This window comes from Marmota flaviventris, chromosome 4 (assembly GCF_047511675.1).
Source record: "Marmota flaviventris isolate mMarFla1 chromosome 4, mMarFla1.hap1, whole genome shotgun sequence".
NCBI lineage: Eukaryota > Metazoa > Chordata > Mammalia > Rodentia > Sciuridae > Marmota > Marmota flaviventris.
In genome coordinates this window covers 5,383,681-5,404,127 of record NC_092501.1, presented here as the reverse complement: position 1 = coordinate 5,404,127, position 20,447 = coordinate 5,383,681, and the positions used below count along the sequence as shown (strand labels likewise).

Genomic DNA, 20,447 nt, shown 5'->3' with positions numbered 1-20,447 from the left:
TTGTAGTGATGCCGCGTTGACTAATGCGGTGCGTTCCTCTGTAGGCTGATCGCTGGGCTGTCTTTCATGTGTTCAGACGTGTGGGACCTGCATGGGGAGTCGGGACCTCCTTGTTCGTGACCGGAGGGGGCTTGTCTGGAAGGAGAACACTTAATGTCAGAGATACAGGACAGAAAACCAGCTCTTGAGATCTTGGGAATTATATGGACTTGTAGGAGTTCTGGGCATCAGAGTATAGCATTGTGGATCAAGGAGACAAACTCAGCATTCATTTAGAACCCAGGAAATGATAGGACCCGAGGTGTGGAGGAGCCTCAGGGTGCCCAAAAGACTTAGACTCTGTCCTCAGGGAAACTGTTGAGCTCCAGATGTGTTCCAGGTCCTTCCTTGCAGTGAGTGCCTTGTTAATGTCACGAGGTGCATCATTTGGAGGAAACAGATGGTGGCCATGAACAAACCTGTGGGCCAGGTGACCACTGCTGCTGGGTGTGTCTCCTAGACCTGTTCACATTGAACGAAGCCAGGATTCTATTCCTCAGCTACCCACCTGTATTTCAGGTACTCAGTAGACACTTGTGCCCAGTGGCTCCTGTCCAGTGCTCTGGACAGAGCAGCTGTAGAGTATCTGTCAGAGGAGAAAGTCCTCCTGCATTAGCTATACCACAGGTATGGACACTGTGGCCCCGTGCTGGGTTCAGGGAGGAGGTGCTGGGGGTTGGGAGATGGAGGTGCTGCATCCTGGCAGTGTGGAACCTCGGTCCTGTCAGTCATGCTGGGCAAGGCAAGTCCCCCAGCCCCAGGTCTCTGTCTTCCTGTGCGTCAGTCCTGGGCTTGACCACTGCTGCCCGCCCTGCCACAAACACAACATGTGGGTTGTGATTGTCCTGCACGGTGAGACAGATGGGCTTTGCGAGGAGAAACGTTGGGAACTTTTAATGTCTTGACACTGCTGTGCCATCCAGGTGGCATTTCTGCTTTCTAGAAATTCATTTTTATTGTATTTTACAAAGAGTTAGGTCAGTAACAGAATGAAAATAAAAACAGCCCCTGATCTTTTGCTGTGATCAGTGGGAAAGTCCTTGTGCTATGGTTTCTTTTTGCCACTTTTGGAGTGGGTGATGTGTTAGCTGTCCAGGGCTGGCCTGGTGGATGGCTCAGAACAGCACAAGCTCACTGTCTCATGGGTGCAGAGGCCAGAGGTCCAGCACCATGCTCTCTCTGTAGAATCTTCTGCTGCCCCTCTGGCTCCAGGCCTCCTGGATCCTCTGTTTCAGTCTCTACCTCTGTCTTCACTTGTCGTTCTTTCTTTCTTTTTTTAAACATATTTTTTAGTTATAGGTGGACACAGTATCTTTATTTTATTTGTATGGGTGCTGAGGATCAAACCCAGTGCCTCCTGCATGGTAGGCGAGGGCTCGACTTCTGAGCCGCAACCCCAGCCCACATGCCACTCTTTCTGTGAGTCTCTGCCCCCAAGGGTCCCTCTCTAGTCTCTGAAAAAGATGTCTGCCATTGGATTTGGAGCCCATCTGAAGCCTAATTTAATGTTATCTGCAAAGGCTCTGTTTGTCAATGAGTTCGTAGTCACGGTATCTGGTGTCTGAGTCATTTGTGTGCAGCTACAACAGAATACCTGAGACTGGGTGATTTATGACGAGCAGAAATTTATTGGCTCACAGCTCCACCGCCACGGAGCCAGTGTCTTACAGTGTGTGTCATCACTCAGGGAAGCAGGAGGGTGAGAACTCGCCCTTCTATGACCCCATCCCTCCTGTGAAGGAGCCCACAGAGTCCAGTCGCCTCTTGTTGCTGTGTCCTGTGATTCTGTCACTTTCAATGTGAACTTGGGGGGGGGGCATTCAAACCATGCTCAAGGGTCAGAACATGAACATGTTTTGGGGTAGTTCTACCTGCTGCAGGGGCTGGGGTGCAGATGGGGTCGAGTGGCAGGGCCATTCTGGTGGGACATCCCTTTTTGCGTCCTCTACCCCAGGGTCCTTCTTCATCCTGCTCAGCTCCTCTGTCTGCTGGGTGTCTGCACACCCTGGCCACCCTCCCTGGTGGGCTGGAGTGGGGGCAGCGAGGTGGTCAGCATGGTGGAGAAGGCGGCTGGGCTTGTGTGCCCCAGCAGCCCATAGGTCTCCCTGCACCCTTCTGCCCCTGTCCCTGCACCTGTCCCAGCCTCCACCCACTGCTGTTCCCAAAAGCTCCACTTTGTTGAATGGTTCAGACCATGAATTAGACGCGAGTGGACTGTGCTGTGTTTTCCAATCTGCCCACTGCGGTTTCAAGTGTTGTTCTAGAACTTCTCTGTCATTTGTGAGCCCTGTCTGGCTTCCTGGAAGCTGTCTAGACAAGTAACCAATTTCCACCCCCTGGGGGGCTTTGGAGGCCTCTTCACAGAATGGCTCCCCTTCTCCTGAGCTCTTGGTCTACCTAACTGAGCTGGTAAAAGGTTACCAGAGAAAAACAGAGAAAACAAGGAGAGAGAAGTTCAGGAGTTAAATTCAGCTCTATTCTTGATAGCCTGGGCGATTCCCCATTTAGCCTGACTTACCTACCCGTCAGGTACCTCGTAGGAGGTTAGGCGAGCGCAGAGGTTCCCAGGAAGAGGGATGGTTTCTGCGTGTGCCCTGGTTGGCTCATCCACGCTGGTTGGCTTGTCCACCCTGGTGGCTCGTCCACCCCTTTCTCCTTCTCCTGCTCCACTTTTGCTGCATGGTTCTTGCTCCTGAGCCTGTGGTCTTCAGGTGTCTCTGCCCTGCTGGGCCAATGCTGCTCTGCCCTGACTCCCTGGCTCATCCCTGCTCCTATCCTGACCTCTGTCCTCGGATACATTCCCTTCTGGTCTCCCCTGTGCCCAGCACTGGGGACAAGGGAATGGACAGGTATAGGATTCGACTGCTTGTTCCAGCATCGTTTCTGACTGCGTGTGAGAGAACAGGAGGCTTGCTTAGCCAGGCTGGACACAGGGAAAATGGTCATTGTGGCCAGAGTGGACCAGCCCCTCAGACCTGCTGACCTGGGTCTTGTAAGGGTGACTGAGGGCCGAGGACTTTTGTGCTGTGGGCATTCATTGTGACCCAGCCACATGGGCCAGGAAGTGTGTGTGTGTGTGTGTGTGTGTAGACATATTGTGGTGGTGAACACAGTTCTATATAGTGAAGCCCCCCACCATCATGTGAAACTCTGGAGAGCCCCTCTCCTGTGCCAGTCTTCTCCAAGGTGGCATAGCCAAGGACTTGCAAGCACAGGAGCTTGAGCTAGGTTCAAATCTTGGTAAGTTTGCGCTTCCCTTATTGATGTTTTTATTTAGACTTTGTGACGGGTCAACATGGAGATATTTATGGGAACAGTCCCCCCAGGATCACAGTTGACACTTGGGGTTGAGTGAACCTCAGTGCTGGTGGGAGAGTTGAGCAGGGCTATTTTAGTGACCAGCATCTGCTTCACGGATGTTGATGACCTGGAGAGGAGGTATTTTTGGATTTAGGTACGGGAGGCATGGGTAGTCTGTATTTAATAGTGTACGAGGAGGCTGGCCTCATTCTTCCTTCTGCTCTGGATTCCTAGCACTTAACCACAGGAGCACATCCTTGAGTCGCCCGAGGGCCCAGCACGTCTCCGATAGCAGAGCTAGGCTGCCTGTCCAGTGTCCACCCCATCTTATTAAGAACCCTGCTCTTCTGGACTCTCGGCCCCCACTGGCGGGAGTGGGCTGGCTCCCTTTTTTCTCTGTTCACATTACTGGTTCTTGTGAGGGTGTTTGGCTCTGTCCCAGATCTTCCAAAGACAGAGTCTTAAGTCTGAAAGGAGAATTTGTGGACACCATATATTTTAGTTCAAAACCTCCAAATGGAATCCTTTTAATATGCGTTTTCTTGAGAAATATGTAAATTAATAATTGCTTCATACATTATTCAAGAAAAACTTATTTTGTATCACTGATAGCTCTCCTCGTCTTATATAAAGATATGCTAATGGATTTAATTAAAATAATTATACTGAATAATGTCGCCTGAACTTTACCCTAAAATAGTATCTATTAATCATCATCAGTAGTAATATTTTTAGCCAGAGAGACACTTACAACATTAAACGGATGCCAGATAGAAAGTACATTTTTTTTTTTTTGTTGGATTAAGTTGGCAATCTCATGAGATGCATGACAATTTAATTTGCTTAGACTATAAAATTTCCTTAATATCATTAACCTGCACTATTTTAGCAATTAAAAAATTTTAGCCTTTTCTGCCCCTTCATAGTGCTTTTAGGAGTTCTTTCTCTTTCCCTCTGATCTTTTGGTCTCAGTGTGTCCCTTGTCCCTTTGATTCCATTTTGACCTCACTTTCCTTCCCGAGAACTGGGAGTGCTGAGTACCGTGAGCTCCTGCCTGCCTGGTATGGGGATGAACCTGACTTTAAGAGGGACACTCAACAGCCTGTCTTTTAGAACAAGTAGAAATAGCTGTACCAGCAGCCAGGACTCTAAGTTTCTCGCTGGTGTCCTTCCCCGGCTTGCTGGCTTTCAGTCAGTGCCTAGTGGGATCCCCGGTGCCTCTGGCTTGTGCGTGCGGAATCCTGAGCGCCGGTTCTCAGAGTCAGTGGGTCAGTGCACGCGTGTGCTTGCCCCAAGCCTAAATGTGTTTAGAATCGGACCTGTCCACCCTCAGGTGGACAGATAAAAGCTTCACCAAGTTCAAAGAAAAACTCAAGCTGGGAAGTTGACTTTGCTGGGTCTAAAATCCAATGTGAAGAAATGACTTGCAAGTTCTCTTATGGCTCAACGAGCAGGAAACGAATGAGCAAAGCTCAAAGCGGTGAATTCATCCAAATCCCCGGGGTTCTTCTCTGCTCTTGGTTGGGCAGGTCATTGGGTGTATCCACTCAGGGTAGGGACAGTGGTTCCCAGCCTGATGGGGATGGTCTGAGAGGTACCTAGTCTACTTGGCTCTGTCTCTGGGGACATCCACTGACACTGTCCACTGTCCCACAGTCATTCTCACAGCACATCTCCATGAGATGGCAGGTGGTCATCCACTATGGGAGGCCCTGAGGCAGCACTGGGGGAGGCTGGCATCTCAGCTGCTTGTGACAGTTCACAAGAGCCTGCCTGATGTGTTTAAATGAAGACCTCCACTGATTTACCCTAAATAATAAGACCAAACAAAACCAGAAAAGTCGAAAATGTTTCTATCATCCTGACCTCTGTGATTTGGTGACCAGTTCTACTCAGTATCTGTCATGGTATGTAGCCCTTTATAAAGGGAAGTCCCCACTGAATGAAGACTGGGGTTTGAGAGGTCTGCACAGTGAGGGTGTCTGGGTTAGTCTTGTGTGTGTGTCCACACGCCACGCGTGCCACTGTGGGAGGTGGCAGTGGCCAAGGTCTGCTGAGCACTGGTGTTGTGTTGGGATCCCGAGCTGAGCTTACCATGTGCATGACCACCTTCCATCCCAGCAGCCCCCATAGGCAGGTCCTCCTGAGCCGGGACCACCCTTCCATCCCAGCAGCCCCCATAGGCAGGTCCTCCTGAGCCAGGACCACCCTTCCATCCCAGCAGCCCCCATAGGCAGGTCCTCCTGAGCCGGGACCACCCTTCCATCCCAGCAGCCCCCATAGGCAGGTCCTCCTGAGCCAGGACCACCCTTCCATCCCAGCAGCCCCCATAGGCAGGTCCTCCTGAGCCGGGACCACCCTTCCATCCCAGCAGCCCCCATAGGCAGGTCCTCCTGAGCCGGAACCACCCTTCCATCCCAGCAGCCCCTGGAGGTAGGTCCTCCTGAGCCAGGACCACCCTTCCATCCCAGCAGCCCCCATAGGCAGGTCCTCCTGAGCCAGGACCACCCTTCCATCCCAGCAGCCCCCATAGGCAGGTCCTCCTGAGCCGGGACCACCCTTCCATCCCAGCAGCCCCCATAGGCAGGTCCTCCTGAGCCGGGACCACCCTTCCATCTCAGCAGCCCCCATAGGCAGGTCCTCCTGAGCCAGGACCACCCTTCCATCCCAGCAGCCCCCATAGGCAGGTCCTCCTGAGCCAGGACCACCCTTCCATCCCAGCAGCCCCTGGAGGCAGGTCCTCCTGAGCCAGGACCACCCTTCCATCCCAGCAGCCCCCATAGGCAAGTCCTCCTGAGCCGGGACCACCCTTCCATCCCAGCAGCCCCCATAGGCAAGTCCTCCTGAGCCGGAACCACCCTTCCATCCCAGCAGCCCCCATAGGCAGGTCCTCCTGAGCCAGGACCACCCTTCCATCCCAGCAGCCCCCATAGGCAGGTCCTCCTGAGCCAGGACCACCCTTCCATCCCAGCAGCCCCCATAGGCAGGTCCTCCTGAGCCGGAACCACCCTTCCATCCCAGCAGCCCCCATAGGCAGGTCCTCCTGAGCCAGGACCACCCTTCCATCCCAGCAGCCCCTGGAGGTAGGTCCTCCTGAGCCGGGACTACCCTTCCATCCCAGCAGCCCCTGGAGGTAGGTCCTTGAAAGCACCATGGCTTTACCTGGCAGCACTGATGGAAAAGGGCACCCTCTGGCATTGCCCGGACAGGTGGTGGAGGCAGGCTGTGCACTCTCTCCTCTGGCCTGAGCCTGCCCTGAGCCCCCTTGGGCCCTGCTTCCTGTAGACTCTGCTTCCGGCTCTTCCTGTGTGTGGTGTACTCCGACTTTTGTTTTGGAGGTGTCTCTGCAGAGAAGATCCCGCCCGCACCTGTCTCCGGTGGGTGCCCCTGACTTACCCACCAGCCTACTTATGCACCAGCTTGTGCCCCTCACCAGGCTCTTGAAGCTGCAGCCCTTCTCTCAACAGAGACCTCAGTGTAGCACAGCTGTCCAGCTCCCTGGGGGCTGCCCAAGCCTTTCCATGCCAAGTGCAAACAGAGTCCAAAGCACTGGAGATTGGTCCTTGGCAGTGGCAGGGTGGCACACGCCAGGGAGGAGGCGGCGCCTGTGAGGAGGCCTGGAGGGTGGACCCCTGAGCACCTTGCCTTGCTGGCTCTGCACCTTTCCTCTCCTCCCCAGGGATGGTGACCGAGGTGGAAGCAGAGGCAGGGTGGGGGGGTGGTTTCCTTGAGAATCAAGAGGTGCTGTGCCAGGGTGAGGTGGTCTGGGAGTCGTGGGGGCCAGCCCTGGCCTGTGTTCTCTGTGAGGAGTGCGCGAGACCAGGGGAGTGACTAGGCCCACTGTGTTCATTCCCAAGGGGCTTGTGGTCTTCGGGGGTGTGGGCAGGTCAACCTGGGATCTCTGAGGGGAATGTGAGTGCCCTAGGTGCCTGACCCAGCATCCTGTGTCCTGGGGAATGAGGTCTGAGCTCTGGACTGAGGGGAAATGGATTAACTGAGGTGGGGACTGCAATGGGGGAGGGGAGCAGGGACCCAGGAAGAGGAAATCGCTGTGGACAAGCCTCTGAGGAGCAGGAAAGCCTGGCCCACCTGGGAACCTGAAGAGGTTCTGCCTAGGCGGAGAGGGTCCTGTTGGTGGGCCAGTCCCCGGGCATCGAGGCTGGAGCCTAGGGGCCCTGGGAATGCTGACTGGGTCACATTTATCCCAGGAGCTGAGGGTGTCACCCAAGTTACACAACAGGAGGGCTTCTCTTGCTGTTCAGTGAGCATGAACGAGGGGTCTGGGTGGAGGCAGGGAGGCCAGCTGGGAGGCTGTGCCAGGGAGAGGTGGAGGTTCGATGTTAGGTGGACCAACCTCTGCTCTGCAGCAAGGGGTCAGTAGTGTGGTTCCCTGGGGAAGGGATGGCGGGTGGGGCTCCATCAGAGGCAGTGGAGTTGGCAGAGTCATTGGGACAGCCCGCCAGAGGTCGTCGCTGTGGGTTACGGGTGCGGGGTGCAGGAGTGGGTTTTGTGGGTTCGAGGTGCGGGGCGCAGGAGAGACGGCCTCCAAGATCAGCCTTAGGCGTTGGTAGCTTATATGAGGTGATGTTCCTGAGGGGGAAGGGTTATGTGGGGAGACCCCAGGGACCCCCACATGTAGGGAGGACCCAAGACATTGGGAAGGAGGGCTCAGGGGAGTGTGAGTCATGGGTGCCCTGAGGTGAGGTGGCAGCCGGGCTATAGGAAGGGTGGCCTAAGAAGAGGTTGCTGCCATTGTGACTCAGATCTGTGGCTCAACAGGGGTTGTCCTTCAGCCGTGGTTGCTGTACGACGTGGTGTCTGTGGTCTTGGTCGGAGGAGCAGAGCTCTGGGCTGCCCAGCATTGTGGGATCCTCCCTGGCCTTGCCTCAGCAGGCACGGTCCGCTCGGAGGACACGCTTGGTGTGGGAGGCCTGGGGAATGGGCAGGGAAGCCCGGGAGCCCTGGCTGTCCTGGCCCTCTGCCCATCCTGGTTAACACAGGGTGGGTGGCCGAAGGGGCCCCGGGGGGCAGGCAGGCCACAAAGGCCTGTTCTTGTGTGTTGCTGTCGCTCTGTCCTTGTGAAGTGGTATTTATGAAGCGGCTGCAGGCAGAGGATGCTTTGTTGGGTACGGTATAAAATGCAGGAAGCCAAGCCGTCCCTCACCCTCTGGACATCCACAAACTAAACGAGACACGTTAAGAGACGGAAAGCAATCAGCCTGTGCAAACGCTTATTATTAAATGTCACGATAAATATTTTCTAGTTTCTCAAACTGACTCTGAGGTAGTCGAAGCAGAACGTTTGAAACGGGCATGAAATTATTCCTAGTTAATGCTGTTCGACTGCAGCTCCCCGCAGATAATTGGAATCCCTCAGTCGGGTTGGCGTTGAGGGCTGGGTTACCAGCGGAAAGAGCAGCCATCGTGCCTGTGATTCTGCAGTGGAGATTTAGGGGTGGAAGTTGTCCCCTGCCCCTGTCCTCTGGCCTGGGAGTGCTGGGACGTGCAGTGAAGGTGGTGCAGTGGGTTGGCAGCACCAGCCTTGGAGTGGGCAGGCTGCTCCAAATCCCAGCATTGCCCATCTGAGCAAATGACTTCGCTTTTTTGCACCTTCACATTCTCATGGGTGACAGGGGACGATCCTGGACCTGCTCCAGAGGTTGCCATGAGGATTTCACACGTCAGTTTAGAGGAGCAGCCAGGTACATGTCTGGCGTGTGCAGGGTGCTCACGTTTGGTAGATCAGGAAACTCAGACTCATTAAAAGTGACTCAACTCTGGATCCTCCATCCTGGTCACCAGAGATGGGACTCGTGCTCAGCCTTCTGACAGGCATTTTCCATACCTGATAGGGGCAGCGTAATCTAGGTAATATGTTTTTAATCACTTTTCAAATTAAGGTATGATTTACACTCAGTAAAACACACTCCTCCTTATTGGGAAGTTCGTAGCTTTCCACAGAAGCGTAACACAGTCGCCCTGCCGAAGGGTCTCTGGGCTGGACCCGCTCCCACTGCAGACAACCCCTCTCCCACCTGGCCACGACGCAGGTTTTCCCTTTCCAGATTGGCCTGGAATGGAATCACGTCGTCTTTCAAGTTAGCCTCTGTTTCTTCCTCCTGGGTGCGTCGGAGCTTCCTGGTGTGTTGGTCAGTGGTCCCTTCTTTCTGTGGTCCTGAGTAGAGCTCCATGGTGTGGGTTCACCTCTTGAGGGACATTTGGGCTGCTTCTAACTTTTATCGATTATAAATAAAGCTGCTCTCAACTTTTCACTTGCGGGGTTTTCGTGAACATCCGCTTTCATTTCATCTGAGTAAATAAATATGCAGGACTGCAGTTACCCAGTTTCGGGGATCACTCATGGCTCACATTGAGACCGCCATGTTCTTTTCTAAAGTCTCCTCAATATTTTTGCACTCAGACCAGCAGCGAATGCACCCGGCACATTCTTAGGGTTTTCTTTTGAGTTGTTTTTAGCCTCTCTCATGGACGGTCGTGGTCTCTCACTGTGGTCATTTTAGTTTGCCCTTCCCTGATGAGTAGTGGTGCAGAGTAAGTTGCTTGGTCCTTATCTGCTATCCATGTGTCTTCCTCAGAGAAGTGCCCCCCCCCCTCCCGCCTTTGGCGGAGGTGGAGGATTGTTTTCTTACAGCTGAGCTTTAAGAGCTCTTGGTACATCCTGGATACCAGTCTCCATCAGATCCTGATTTGCAACACTCTCCCCGTGCTGTGCGTGGCTCCTGTTTTGTTATCTAAACAGCACTTTTCCAAGAGTCTCAGCTCTTTGTTGGGATGTTTTCATTTAAAGATTGTGCTGTTAGTATCACGTCTTACAAATCTTTGCTTAACCCAGGGTCACAAGTGTTCTCTCCTGAAGTTTCATAGTTCCACGTTTTTCATTTAAGATCTGTGCTGCATTTGAAGTTAACTTTTGTACACATGTGAGCTATGGAATGGAATTTATTTGGTGTTGGTATAGGGGTAGTGAACTTTGGTAGCAAATCCATTGACTGCATATGTTCCGGGATCCAACCCAGGGCCTCCTGCATGTTGGGCAAGCCACTGCACATTGAGCTGCATATTGAGCTACATCCGCAGCCCCAGGGTCATATTTTTGGGGCGAGTTTCTGACTACTTGCTTTTGGAGGGTGGTAATAACAACTTTTCACGTAATGGGTATAATATTTTGTCCTGTTGTCTTCTCAATTTGAATCTAAGTGTTAATGCAGTCCCTTGATGTAGCTGGCACGGGCCAGTTTCCTTCATGGAGGTAGAACTCAGCCAGGTCAGGACGCTTAAGATCCAGAACATTCCCCAGCAGTGTGTAACAGAGGCCTTGGGTCTGTGGCATACCCCAAATTGAATTTTAATTCCAGCTTAGTTCATTACTTGCTGTGTGAACAGGGGCAGCGTAATTAATGTCTCCCTTGTCACTTGCTTCTTCCAACACAGCTAACTCCCGGTAGTGGGTCGGCTAGAATTAGTGCTGAGCTTCGCAGGGCCCAAGCCCCGTGCAATGCGGGCAGCGGGGTCTGTGATCACCATGACTGCCCTGACCAAGGCTGTGGGTTTTCTAGATAAAGCAGAACTTGTTACTAAAGAACAAAATGATTCCTTAACTAGGGATACACAGGTGTGTAGGAGATGAGTTTTAGGATGGAGCAAGGGCATTTCGTCTGCATTGCTGAATGAGGAATGGGCTTCAGGCGAGAAGGTCTTCTGGGACCGTCTTGGTTTCATTGCGTGAGCCTTGTTAGGAGGCCACGTTAGTGTCACGTTAGTGCCACATTAGTGACGGGGCGGTGGTCTGCCTGCGGGCTAGGCGTGGGTTCCTGTTGCTGTCCCTTGTGCTGTCTTGCGTCGCGTCGCGTGTCCATGCTAGCTCCCGCCCTTCTGTGGCCTGGGGGAGCTGCCTTCACTCTCCTCTCCTCACGCTCAGCCGTCCGCCTCTGTCTGAAGCGGTTCTCTTCTTGCCACGTCTGTGGTCTTGATAGGAATCAGAAATTTCTGCCAACGCTGGCCCCTGCACTCGGCTCAGCCCTCTCTCCTCTTGGTTTGCAGGGGGCGGCCCTGAAGTACTTGCCGACCATCGTCAACGACGTGAAGCTGGTGTTCGACCCCAAGGAGCTCAGGTAACTAGGCGCCAGGCGGGCGCTCACCCATCACGCCTTCCTGGGGCTGCTGTCGTCCGGGGCATGCTCCGGGCCTGCCTCGGGTCTGCACGGGTCAGTGCCCTGGACCGCCCCGGGGCATGGGCTGCTGCTGGTGTCTGTCACTTTGCTAATTATCACTTTGTGTGGGGAAGTTGTCACCCATCAGCAGGCACTGGGAATACGACGCCAGTTGGGCATTTTGCATGGTTAGGTTTTGATTTTCAATTCGTAGCTGTTGGTTTTCGTCTCATTTTGTTTTGTTTTCACAACCCGAAAGTCCTCACATAGGTGTTCTCCTGCTCTTGTGTCACCTCCCCTTCTTTATAACGGGTGTAGCTTCTCCTGAGCTCCTGAGGGAGGGGCTGGGAACGCCAGGCAGAAGAATCAGACAAGAATTTTTTTAAAATCCCCAAAGACAAACTGGGTGGGAGACAGCCACAGGGCTTTCACTGAGGAGGGAACTAGCAACCAGGTCCTTCCTTTTGCCCTGGAACATGTCACCCCGTGTGGTGTCTTTGTACAGCCCGCAAAGGCATCCGGCACATGTTGGAGGACTCAGGGCTGGAGAAACAGGGGAGGCGTGGAAACTGCGTCTACTGGGGTGCGGCCATACTCTGCTCCCATCCTCCCGTGCTCAGGGGGATCAGCCTCTTGTCCATCAGAGGAGCACAGCAGAGTCACTGTCCCTGCTCGAGCCTCATGCTTGGAGCTCCAGGGAAGTCCTGCTGAGGCCCTCTGTTCTTGGTGCACGTCTGTCCGCATTAGTCCCTTTTATACTGATTTCAAACGTGACATTAAAAGTCATGTTTGTATGTTTTCCTGCTTGGATCATCAACCCATGTTTTAATAAAGTGGAAGTGATCACAGGAGAGAAAAATTCACACTTAAGTCCACTACCCAGACGCAGCCAGAAAGACCTGGATCCTTAACACGCTGCAGACACACCCCTCAGAGGCCCACCTTCTTTTCTTTAGGAGCACTCTTGCACTCACACATCTTATTTCCCGTGTCTTCAAATCCTCTTTTGCATCGTAATTATTCATGACTTTCACGGTGTGCCATTCTCTGCTGGCCCATCATTTGCTTAAGCCACAACCACAGACGTGACATCTATTATGTGCTTTCTCCATACAAAATGGGCATTTCACAAAGCACCTCCATGCGCGAGTCAATTAGTCTTTACAACAATGGCATGACATTGGTTCTATTATTAGCCTAATTTTGCTTCTCTGCAGTCACTCAGCTGGCCAGTGGCACTGGTTCAAGGCCAACCCTGGCTTTCTGATTATAAAGAACAGGCCTCTAACTATTGTGCTGCCTGAAGGGTGCCGAGTGAAGTCTGCTCTTTATCTTTACAAAATATACAGGGATACATTTTTTTTTTTTGTAGCTTAATTGTATATCATTAGGATAATCAAAGAAGTGGAATTACTTGTTCTTATATTTTCTTAAAAGATTTTTAATAGATATTTAAAATCCAAAAGGTCAAACTAACATTCCATTAGTTCGTCTCCACTGTCTCCATACCCAGACTTTGCAGTGCTGGGAAGTAGCCTTTGACAGGACCAGCCTATTGACCCATAAGCAGTACTTCCCGTTCTTGTTGCTTTCCTTGAGATGCCAGGGGGTGCTCTTCTGGTATTCCTTCATAGTTCTGGCCATTTGTGAAAGGAAAGTTTTAAATGTTTTTATTGAAATACTAGGTGAATACTCTGAAGTCACCTGTTTATAGTGTTCAGTTCAATAGATTTTTTAGTGCATGTTTCAGAACATTTTATTTCCCCAGTTAAATCCCTCGTGCCATTATCAGTCCTTTCTCACTGCTACCCCTGCCCTAGGCAATCACCCATCTATTCTTTGTATCTGTAGATTTAGCTTCTCCAGGTGTTTCATAAATGGGCTCATTCAACATTGGCTTTCACTTAGCGTCATGTTTCAAGGTTCACCTGGGTTGTAGCAAGGGTCAGTGCTTGCTTCTTTGTTTGGATGAATTTTATGGACAGACATGTCCATCTACTCCCCAGCTCATGGATATTTGGTTGTTTCTCCTTTTTCAGTACTATTTAACAGTGTCGTCACTTTGAGTCATATACACGTTTTTGTGTGGATATATACTTTCATTTATTGAGTTTATAATTAAAAATCGGAATTGCTGATTTACACGATGACTATGTTCAACATTTTGAGAAAATACAAAACCACGTTCCAACGTGACTGTACTATTTCACACCCCCACCAGCATGGCGGGAGGGCTCCGGTTTCTTTAATCCTCAATGCTTGTTATTGCCTGTCATTTGAATAATAGCTATTTTAATGACTGTGAGTTAAAAAAGAAAACATTTATTTGGGGATGTGTGTAATTTTGGCCAATCTTGTGTGAGGGGCTTGTCCAGCATGCCAGTGGCATGTCAGGACCCTCGAGGGACCTCCTGTCTTGTAACAGCACCGGGTTGTTTGCTGTGTGTGTCTCAAGTATTTTGCTCATGTTCTTCCTCATAGTAAAATGTTCACCGAGTTCATCCTCAACATCCCCATGGGTTTGCTGACCATTCAGAAGCTCTACTGCTTGATTGAGATTGTTCACAGTGACCTCTTCACCCAGCACGGTGAGTTATGAGAGATATCATCACGGGATCCACGGTCTGCAGTCGTGGCCCCTCTGAATTCCCTCCTCCCTGCTGTGAGGAGTGGAGGTGGCATGTGGTTAAAACATGTCCAGCACAGGACAGGGAGACGTAGCCCTTACAAGAGAACAGTGATTGACGCCGTGTAGGTAGCAGCTCATTGGGAAATGAGTGCAGAAGGTGGTAGTTTGTCATTTGGGTGCACACCAAAGCCCGAGGATAATCAGCATACATTGTGGTCTTTAAACCGTGGGATTGTCTATCCTGGGGTCGCAATTACTAGCTTCCACTGAGATGATGGCAAAAAAAAAAGTTCAGGTTTTCTTTAAATTTAGAAGTAATGGTTCTGTCATCATCTGAACTTTGCCATCTTTGACAGGGTTTCTTCCAACCCTGCTCAGAGTCATATGAATTCTGATGATTCCTCAACTCATTTATCCTGAAGAACACCTTATATTTTTCCTCATTATCTCCCCATCCTTTTTATTAATCACTTTTTTTCTGTTTGGACAGACTGAATTAATATTTTACATTTGTCAGGTTGTTTTATTGAAAACTTAAAAGCTGTGCATAATTCCTTAACCTTCCTCATTTATTGGACACAGGTGTGAGGTCTGCGGAGTGACATCCTGATGGCATAGATTTATTCTCTTTCTTTTGGGTCTGGATGCTGGGCTTCTCCATTCATTTTCTTGTGTCCTCAGGCTTGGTGTTGTTTGTGATTCCTCTGTGCCTTTCCAGCGACAAGCAGCGCTCATTGGGAAATGCCCGCTGAGAGGTTGCTGGCCGGACTGAGAATGCACTGTCTGGCGCAGTCCTCCGTGCCTTCTGGGTTGGTGGGCACCATGTTTGCCTGCTGGTTTACCTTTATCATATCACTGGAGTGTGTGCCTGTTGCCAATGTTTATGTTAAGAGATGACATTAAGAGTTCACCTGGGTGGGAGTGTTCTTCTGGAGGAAGAAAAATACCAAATCAAGGAGGGGTGGCTTTGTGCAGCCCCTTCATGTAGACCTTTCTTTGGCCAGAACCCTGTTTCTCACTTCTATAAAAGAAAGTCAGCTGTCCCCGCCGTCTGAGACTGAAATCACACAAATCTAGAGTGGGCCATTAATTCTGACTACCCGTATTTCAGGTCCCACTGAGAGGCTGGTATGTGAATTGTCTACTCCCTGGGTGACTGTTCCAAATCCTAGGGACTGCATGGGGTTTAGAGAAAGGCTGATGAGGAGGTGGTATGTTGGGACCCAGCTTCCGCGGTCATGCCTGTATGGACTATGCTTCATACCGGAGCAAGTAAATTCTCCAAAAGTTTATACATAGGTCTCATTAGGTAGATTTTCCATCTACTCACCATTCAGTGCCAAGACAAACATATATGTCATAGAGAGAGGGAGAGAGATTGATTCTCCAAGAATTATGAAATTTATTCTGGACTGGCAGAGCATTGCATTGGGAATATGTGTTCTATAGCAAACTGTGGGTGTTTGCAAGGAGTCTGAGGCCAGGGAAAGGGTTTAGAGGCGAAATGAGGAGGATTCCATCAGGAATTTTAAGTAGTAATCCTTGGCTGGAATGACTGATGCCAAGAGTTAACAGCCCGAGGTGAGTGGTCGGTGGCTGGGCAGACGTCCTGATGAAGCTACTCCTTGTACAGGGCTGCCGTGGCTCTGAGAAAGCCTGCAGTGTTGGCAGATTCTTCTGAGAGCTGCTGTCCCTTCTTCTCTGTTGTGCTGTTGCTTCTTTTGACAGGGTTGACATAGTGGGTCTGTTTTTATTTTGACAACTTTCACATTTCTTCCACGTTCTCTGCTTTTGATTAAGATTCTTCCCTGAACACACTGCCGATTGGCCCTCTTGCTTTTGGAGCTTGATTGGACATTACTGCTGGGATGTGCTTTTCTGGGCTGTCCTTCTGCTCCCACATTGGGGACGGAAGTGATTAGTGACTGGGAGTCATTGTCCCATCTAGAACAGGAGCATCTGGGGAGAGGTTCCCAGATGAAGCCACAGTGCAGTTGGTGCTCTCCACCTGGTGAGATGGGGGTCTTCTCAAAGCGCTGAGCCAGGCTGTTCTACCAGGAATTGTATTTCTGCAGGGTTTTGTCAGGCAACAGGTACAAATTTACAAAGGAAAATCCAGAAATACCCACAGGAGAATAAACGGCAGTCTGTGTAATAATTTGAATCAAGCAACATTATCTTTTTTCTTTATAGTCAGACTAATTTTTACCAAAGGTACTTGAAAGGAAAACAAGTTTGTTTATAAAGTGAGTTTTGTTTTATCAGAAAATTGTGCTTGATTATTTGTTAGAGTGTTTTTACGAATCTGATTACAGGTGCTTAAAGGAAGAATGAAAACTATGTATTGCAAATGACTTAGAATAGGCATGGTTAGATTCTGATGAATTCAGCAGATGACAAGAAAATTTAGTGACTCTTGTTGCATTCAGTGCTGTGAGATGCCAGTCATGACTAAAGCCTTCATGCCAGGCCATCAGACTTTTAAAGATTTCATATGACCTTGCACAATCTTAGAATGTTTACATGAATAGTATATAGTAAACATCATTGTCAAGTAGTAGTCGTTTAGTTTTAAGCTTTTTAACCAGTAATAATCTCTCAAAAGACTTTAAAACAAATAGATGCTTAAAAAGACTGTTTTTAAGATTTCGTTTTTTTCCTAAGCCATCAGTAACCTAATAAAGACAGCCGAAAACATGATATGAACTTGCTGAAACAAAAAGTCCTTGTTTCCCAGGCCAATTTTTGTGAATTTTACTAAAATCAGAGCAATATTTTAAGAAAATTTTGTTGCTTCAAAATAGAGAATTAGATTCTGATTTTATATCGGTATATGAATGTTGTGAGTTTTAGAATCCTGAAGATGACTTTCACAGACGGTAGCAGACTAGTTTCTTCTCCAGAGAGTGGTCCTTAGGACCCTGGCATCTGCTCTGAGCCTGCAGTGTGCTGTGGCCGTTTGTTGTGCCCTGTTGTTCTTTTCTCCCATTTTGGAAGAGTCCAGCCGTTCAAAGTCAGGATAGCAGTTTTATTTGCTATAAATAAATCCCTTTCTATGGAAAAAGAAATCTCTTTTTTAATCTTCCGAGCAGAAGGAGATCTTTGTCCTGCAGCTCTCTTTTCTTTCTCTCTCCTGCTCACCCGCTACTTTCCGCCTTGTTTTCTTTCTCAAATTTACATTTCAGAACATTTCTTTAAAATCTTTGAATTTAGATAAAATTATTTCTTTTCTCAGTAAAAGATTTTGTCTTTTTTTAATAGTTTATTATTTTTTTTAAATTCAAACATATCTTGGTTTCTTTGTTATTTATACAGGGGCACTTGACCACTGAGCCATATCCGCAGCCCCATTTTATTTTATTTAGAGACAAGGTCTCCCTGAGTTGCTTAGCACTTCGCCATAGCTGAGGCTAGCTTTGAATTTGCAATCCTGCCTTGGCCTCCTGAGACACTCGGATTAAAGGCATGTGTCACTGCACTCGGCCAGAATTTTTAACTCTTGGTAATTTTTAGTGAAGACTCAGGAAGGAAGAAACCTTGAATTTTTCGTCATATGCCAGCCATTAATGAAAGTGTATGTGTCAGTAGGCCATCATGTATAGTCTTTACTTCATGAAAATTTAAGTAGCTATGAAGTTTTGAATCTATATTTATATTCAGAGGCATTTATCTCATGCATATTTACTTCATTTGCTTATTTTTAAGCAATGATTCCCAGATTCCTTATGAAAATGAGGTATTAGATGAGCATTGCCATTTTATGTTACTTCTTTGTCAAGGAAAACCTTCGAACATTAAGGTGCTACACTTGATAGACGGGAAGAACCCACAATGCACTCTGCTCTCATCTGCAAAGTGGTTCTTAGGTCAGACTTGTTGTTTCATGATCCTAAACATTTGACAGAGATAAATATAACTCTGTTGAACCACGATACCTGAGCAAAAATGTGTACTAACAATTCTGAAGACCACTTCATTTTTACTTTACCAACAAATTGAGGAGACAGTAATATAGTAATATAATTTTATCAGTTTAGAAGAAGAGAGTTGTATCTGAATCATATTTATGAAAAAAATGGAACAGTTAAGGTCACCTTATCATATGGATAAACTTGAAGGTCTTTATTTATAGTCTTTTGAGCAAATGAGTTTAGGAGTTAACTCTTAGATGTTTGCATTTTACTAGGACTGTCTGAAATAGCAAACTTCAGGCAACCTTGAATAATAAAGTTATCTTAATATAAGCAAAAGAGTCAACAGATTTGAAATTGGCAGAAGAAAGAAAATACAGAGACCTGAAAATCCTTTACATGTTAAGCCTGTAATTGCTGTTTAAGAATCTCTCAGGGAGTCTCACAAGAAATTTTAAATCAGGCATGTAGGTCAAACCAAACTGTGAAGCCAGGCACACAGAATTGAAAGTGAATTCACCAGAGAAAGGCCATAAGATGTTACCATGAGCTCAATTATATTAAAAAGTGCAGGAGAAATCCCTGCCAAGCAAGAACAGAGCTGCCCGGGGAGTCCCCAGCAGACCTGTCCCTAGGAATTCCAGGCACAGCTAACTCTGATGGGTTTGAATTAAATTCTCCCATTGCTGCCCCAGTTGCCAAGAAATTGAAGAATTTCCTTTCCCTAAACTCTCACTCAGAAAATGAACGGTGCCTGCCAAAAGAGACCCTTAGTGGGAGTATTCACCGTAATGATGGCCTAAAGGAGGCCTGCCTTGTTCCTTAATGAAGGAATTCTTCAAGAAACCATCAGCAGCAGTCCTCTTCCAAAAAAGGAGCCTTCTACCTGAGAGAAGATCCACCAGGCAGAAAAAGACAAGCCATGGAAATGGGGGACTCAAAGACGCTTCCAGGGGTAGGTGGCTCTCTCTGAAGGTGGCCTTGCCTCTGTTCTCTCAGCAGTCACCAGATATGCCAACCTCAGAAGAAAAGAAAGATATTCTCCAAAAACAACTTATTTGGGAAGAGCCCGCATAGCGCCTGGAACACAACATACATGCCATCGTGAACTCTGGGTGTTCACAGAGGCTAGACAAGGGGTCTTTTCCTAGATAAAAATGGGGAGGTTCACTTCAAATATTTGGAACAACAGCCCTTGGCTACAGTGGTTAGTAACTCGCATGTCCATCCTACAGTGCCCGAGCAGGTGTCGTGATGGAAGGTCCTTTAGCACAGGCCGCGGTGGTCCCTGCCCGGGCATGGATCTGTCGGAGTCTTGTATGATCGTCATTATCAGGCAGTCCTGTAAGACTCTTCCTTCATAGCATCCTGGTTTCTCTGACTTGTTTTTGCCGTGGGTTGACATAAGTGACTTCATCTTGATTCTGGCAACTTTCACATTTTTTTCAGCACTGTCAATGAATGCCAGCTGTCAGTGAATGACACTTGTCAGTGGATCATCTGTGAATTGTGTTTGACCTTCGTCGAGTGTTATGTGACCGAAACCTTCTTGAGGACATACATATATGTCAGAATTTGTATTGCAAAGCTTTGTTCTGAATGTCATTGAGTTCCCTTTGAGTAAGGGCCTAAAACACAAAAGATTCAGTAAAAATACTTAAAATAGACCTGAGAAGATGGAAGGGGCAGTGTAGAAGTGGGCTGTGTGTCCCACCCCTCCAAAGTTCAGGTTTGAAGTCACTGGAGAAGAGCTGCTCAGTGAGCTGGGTGACTGAGGGACACACTAGGTTCAACACTAGACAGAGACTTGGTTGCTGGAACAGAGAGCGAGGCAATGTGATCAGTTCTGCACCTGTACCTGCAGTTGGTACCCAGGCAGGTCAAGGTGGAGGGATCACACCAAGGGACAGGGCGTATTTAACAAGATGGCTACAGAAACAGCAAGAACGTCAGTCTGAATTTCGCTGAACTCAGAACTGCACGGTGGGTGGATGCATGAGACATATTGTGTTTTTCTTGGGTTTTAAGCAGAGAACTGTGTCAGGGAGCCGTCTACTTGGGACTCCCTGAGCCCTGTTCCCTAAGCCTGCGCCTTAGGGAATTGTAATCCCCTGTATCTTCATCTCCCCTGGAGACCACAGCAAAGAGTAGCATGAAGGAAACAGCTGGAGCAAGCCATCGGAATAATTTTTATAGTGTGATAGCTTGAGCTGAGAAGCCAGTGAAATCCACTGACGCGCAGAGGGAACAGAGGCAGGCCCACTCGACTGTCCTGAAAACTCAGGGGTGCACACAGAGCATCCTGTCCACTCAGAATGGAGTTCAGCCCACTAGGCAGGGGATGCCCCAGTGCCAGCCCCTTTGCAACACCAAGGCACTCATAGCTCCACAGGCTAG

At 49.0% G+C, this 20,447-nt stretch overlaps 1 protein-coding gene across 2 annotated transcripts in view; it reads left to right on the top strand.

Annotated features, from left to right (window-relative positions):
* Nucleotides 1–20,447, top strand: part of Dock1 (dedicator of cytokinesis 1) — a 450,610-nt gene that overhangs the window by 141,495 nt on the left and 288,668 nt on the right. For both annotated transcript variants that reach the window (XM_027930051.3, XM_027930050.3), the window contains exons 24-25: nt 11,401–11,471; nt 13,992–14,098. In XM_027930051.3, coding sequence (XP_027785852.1) covers nt 11,401–11,471; nt 13,992–14,098 — 178 coding nt within the window. The remainder of the gene's footprint in view (nt 1–11,400; nt 11,472–13,991; nt 14,099–20,447) is intronic.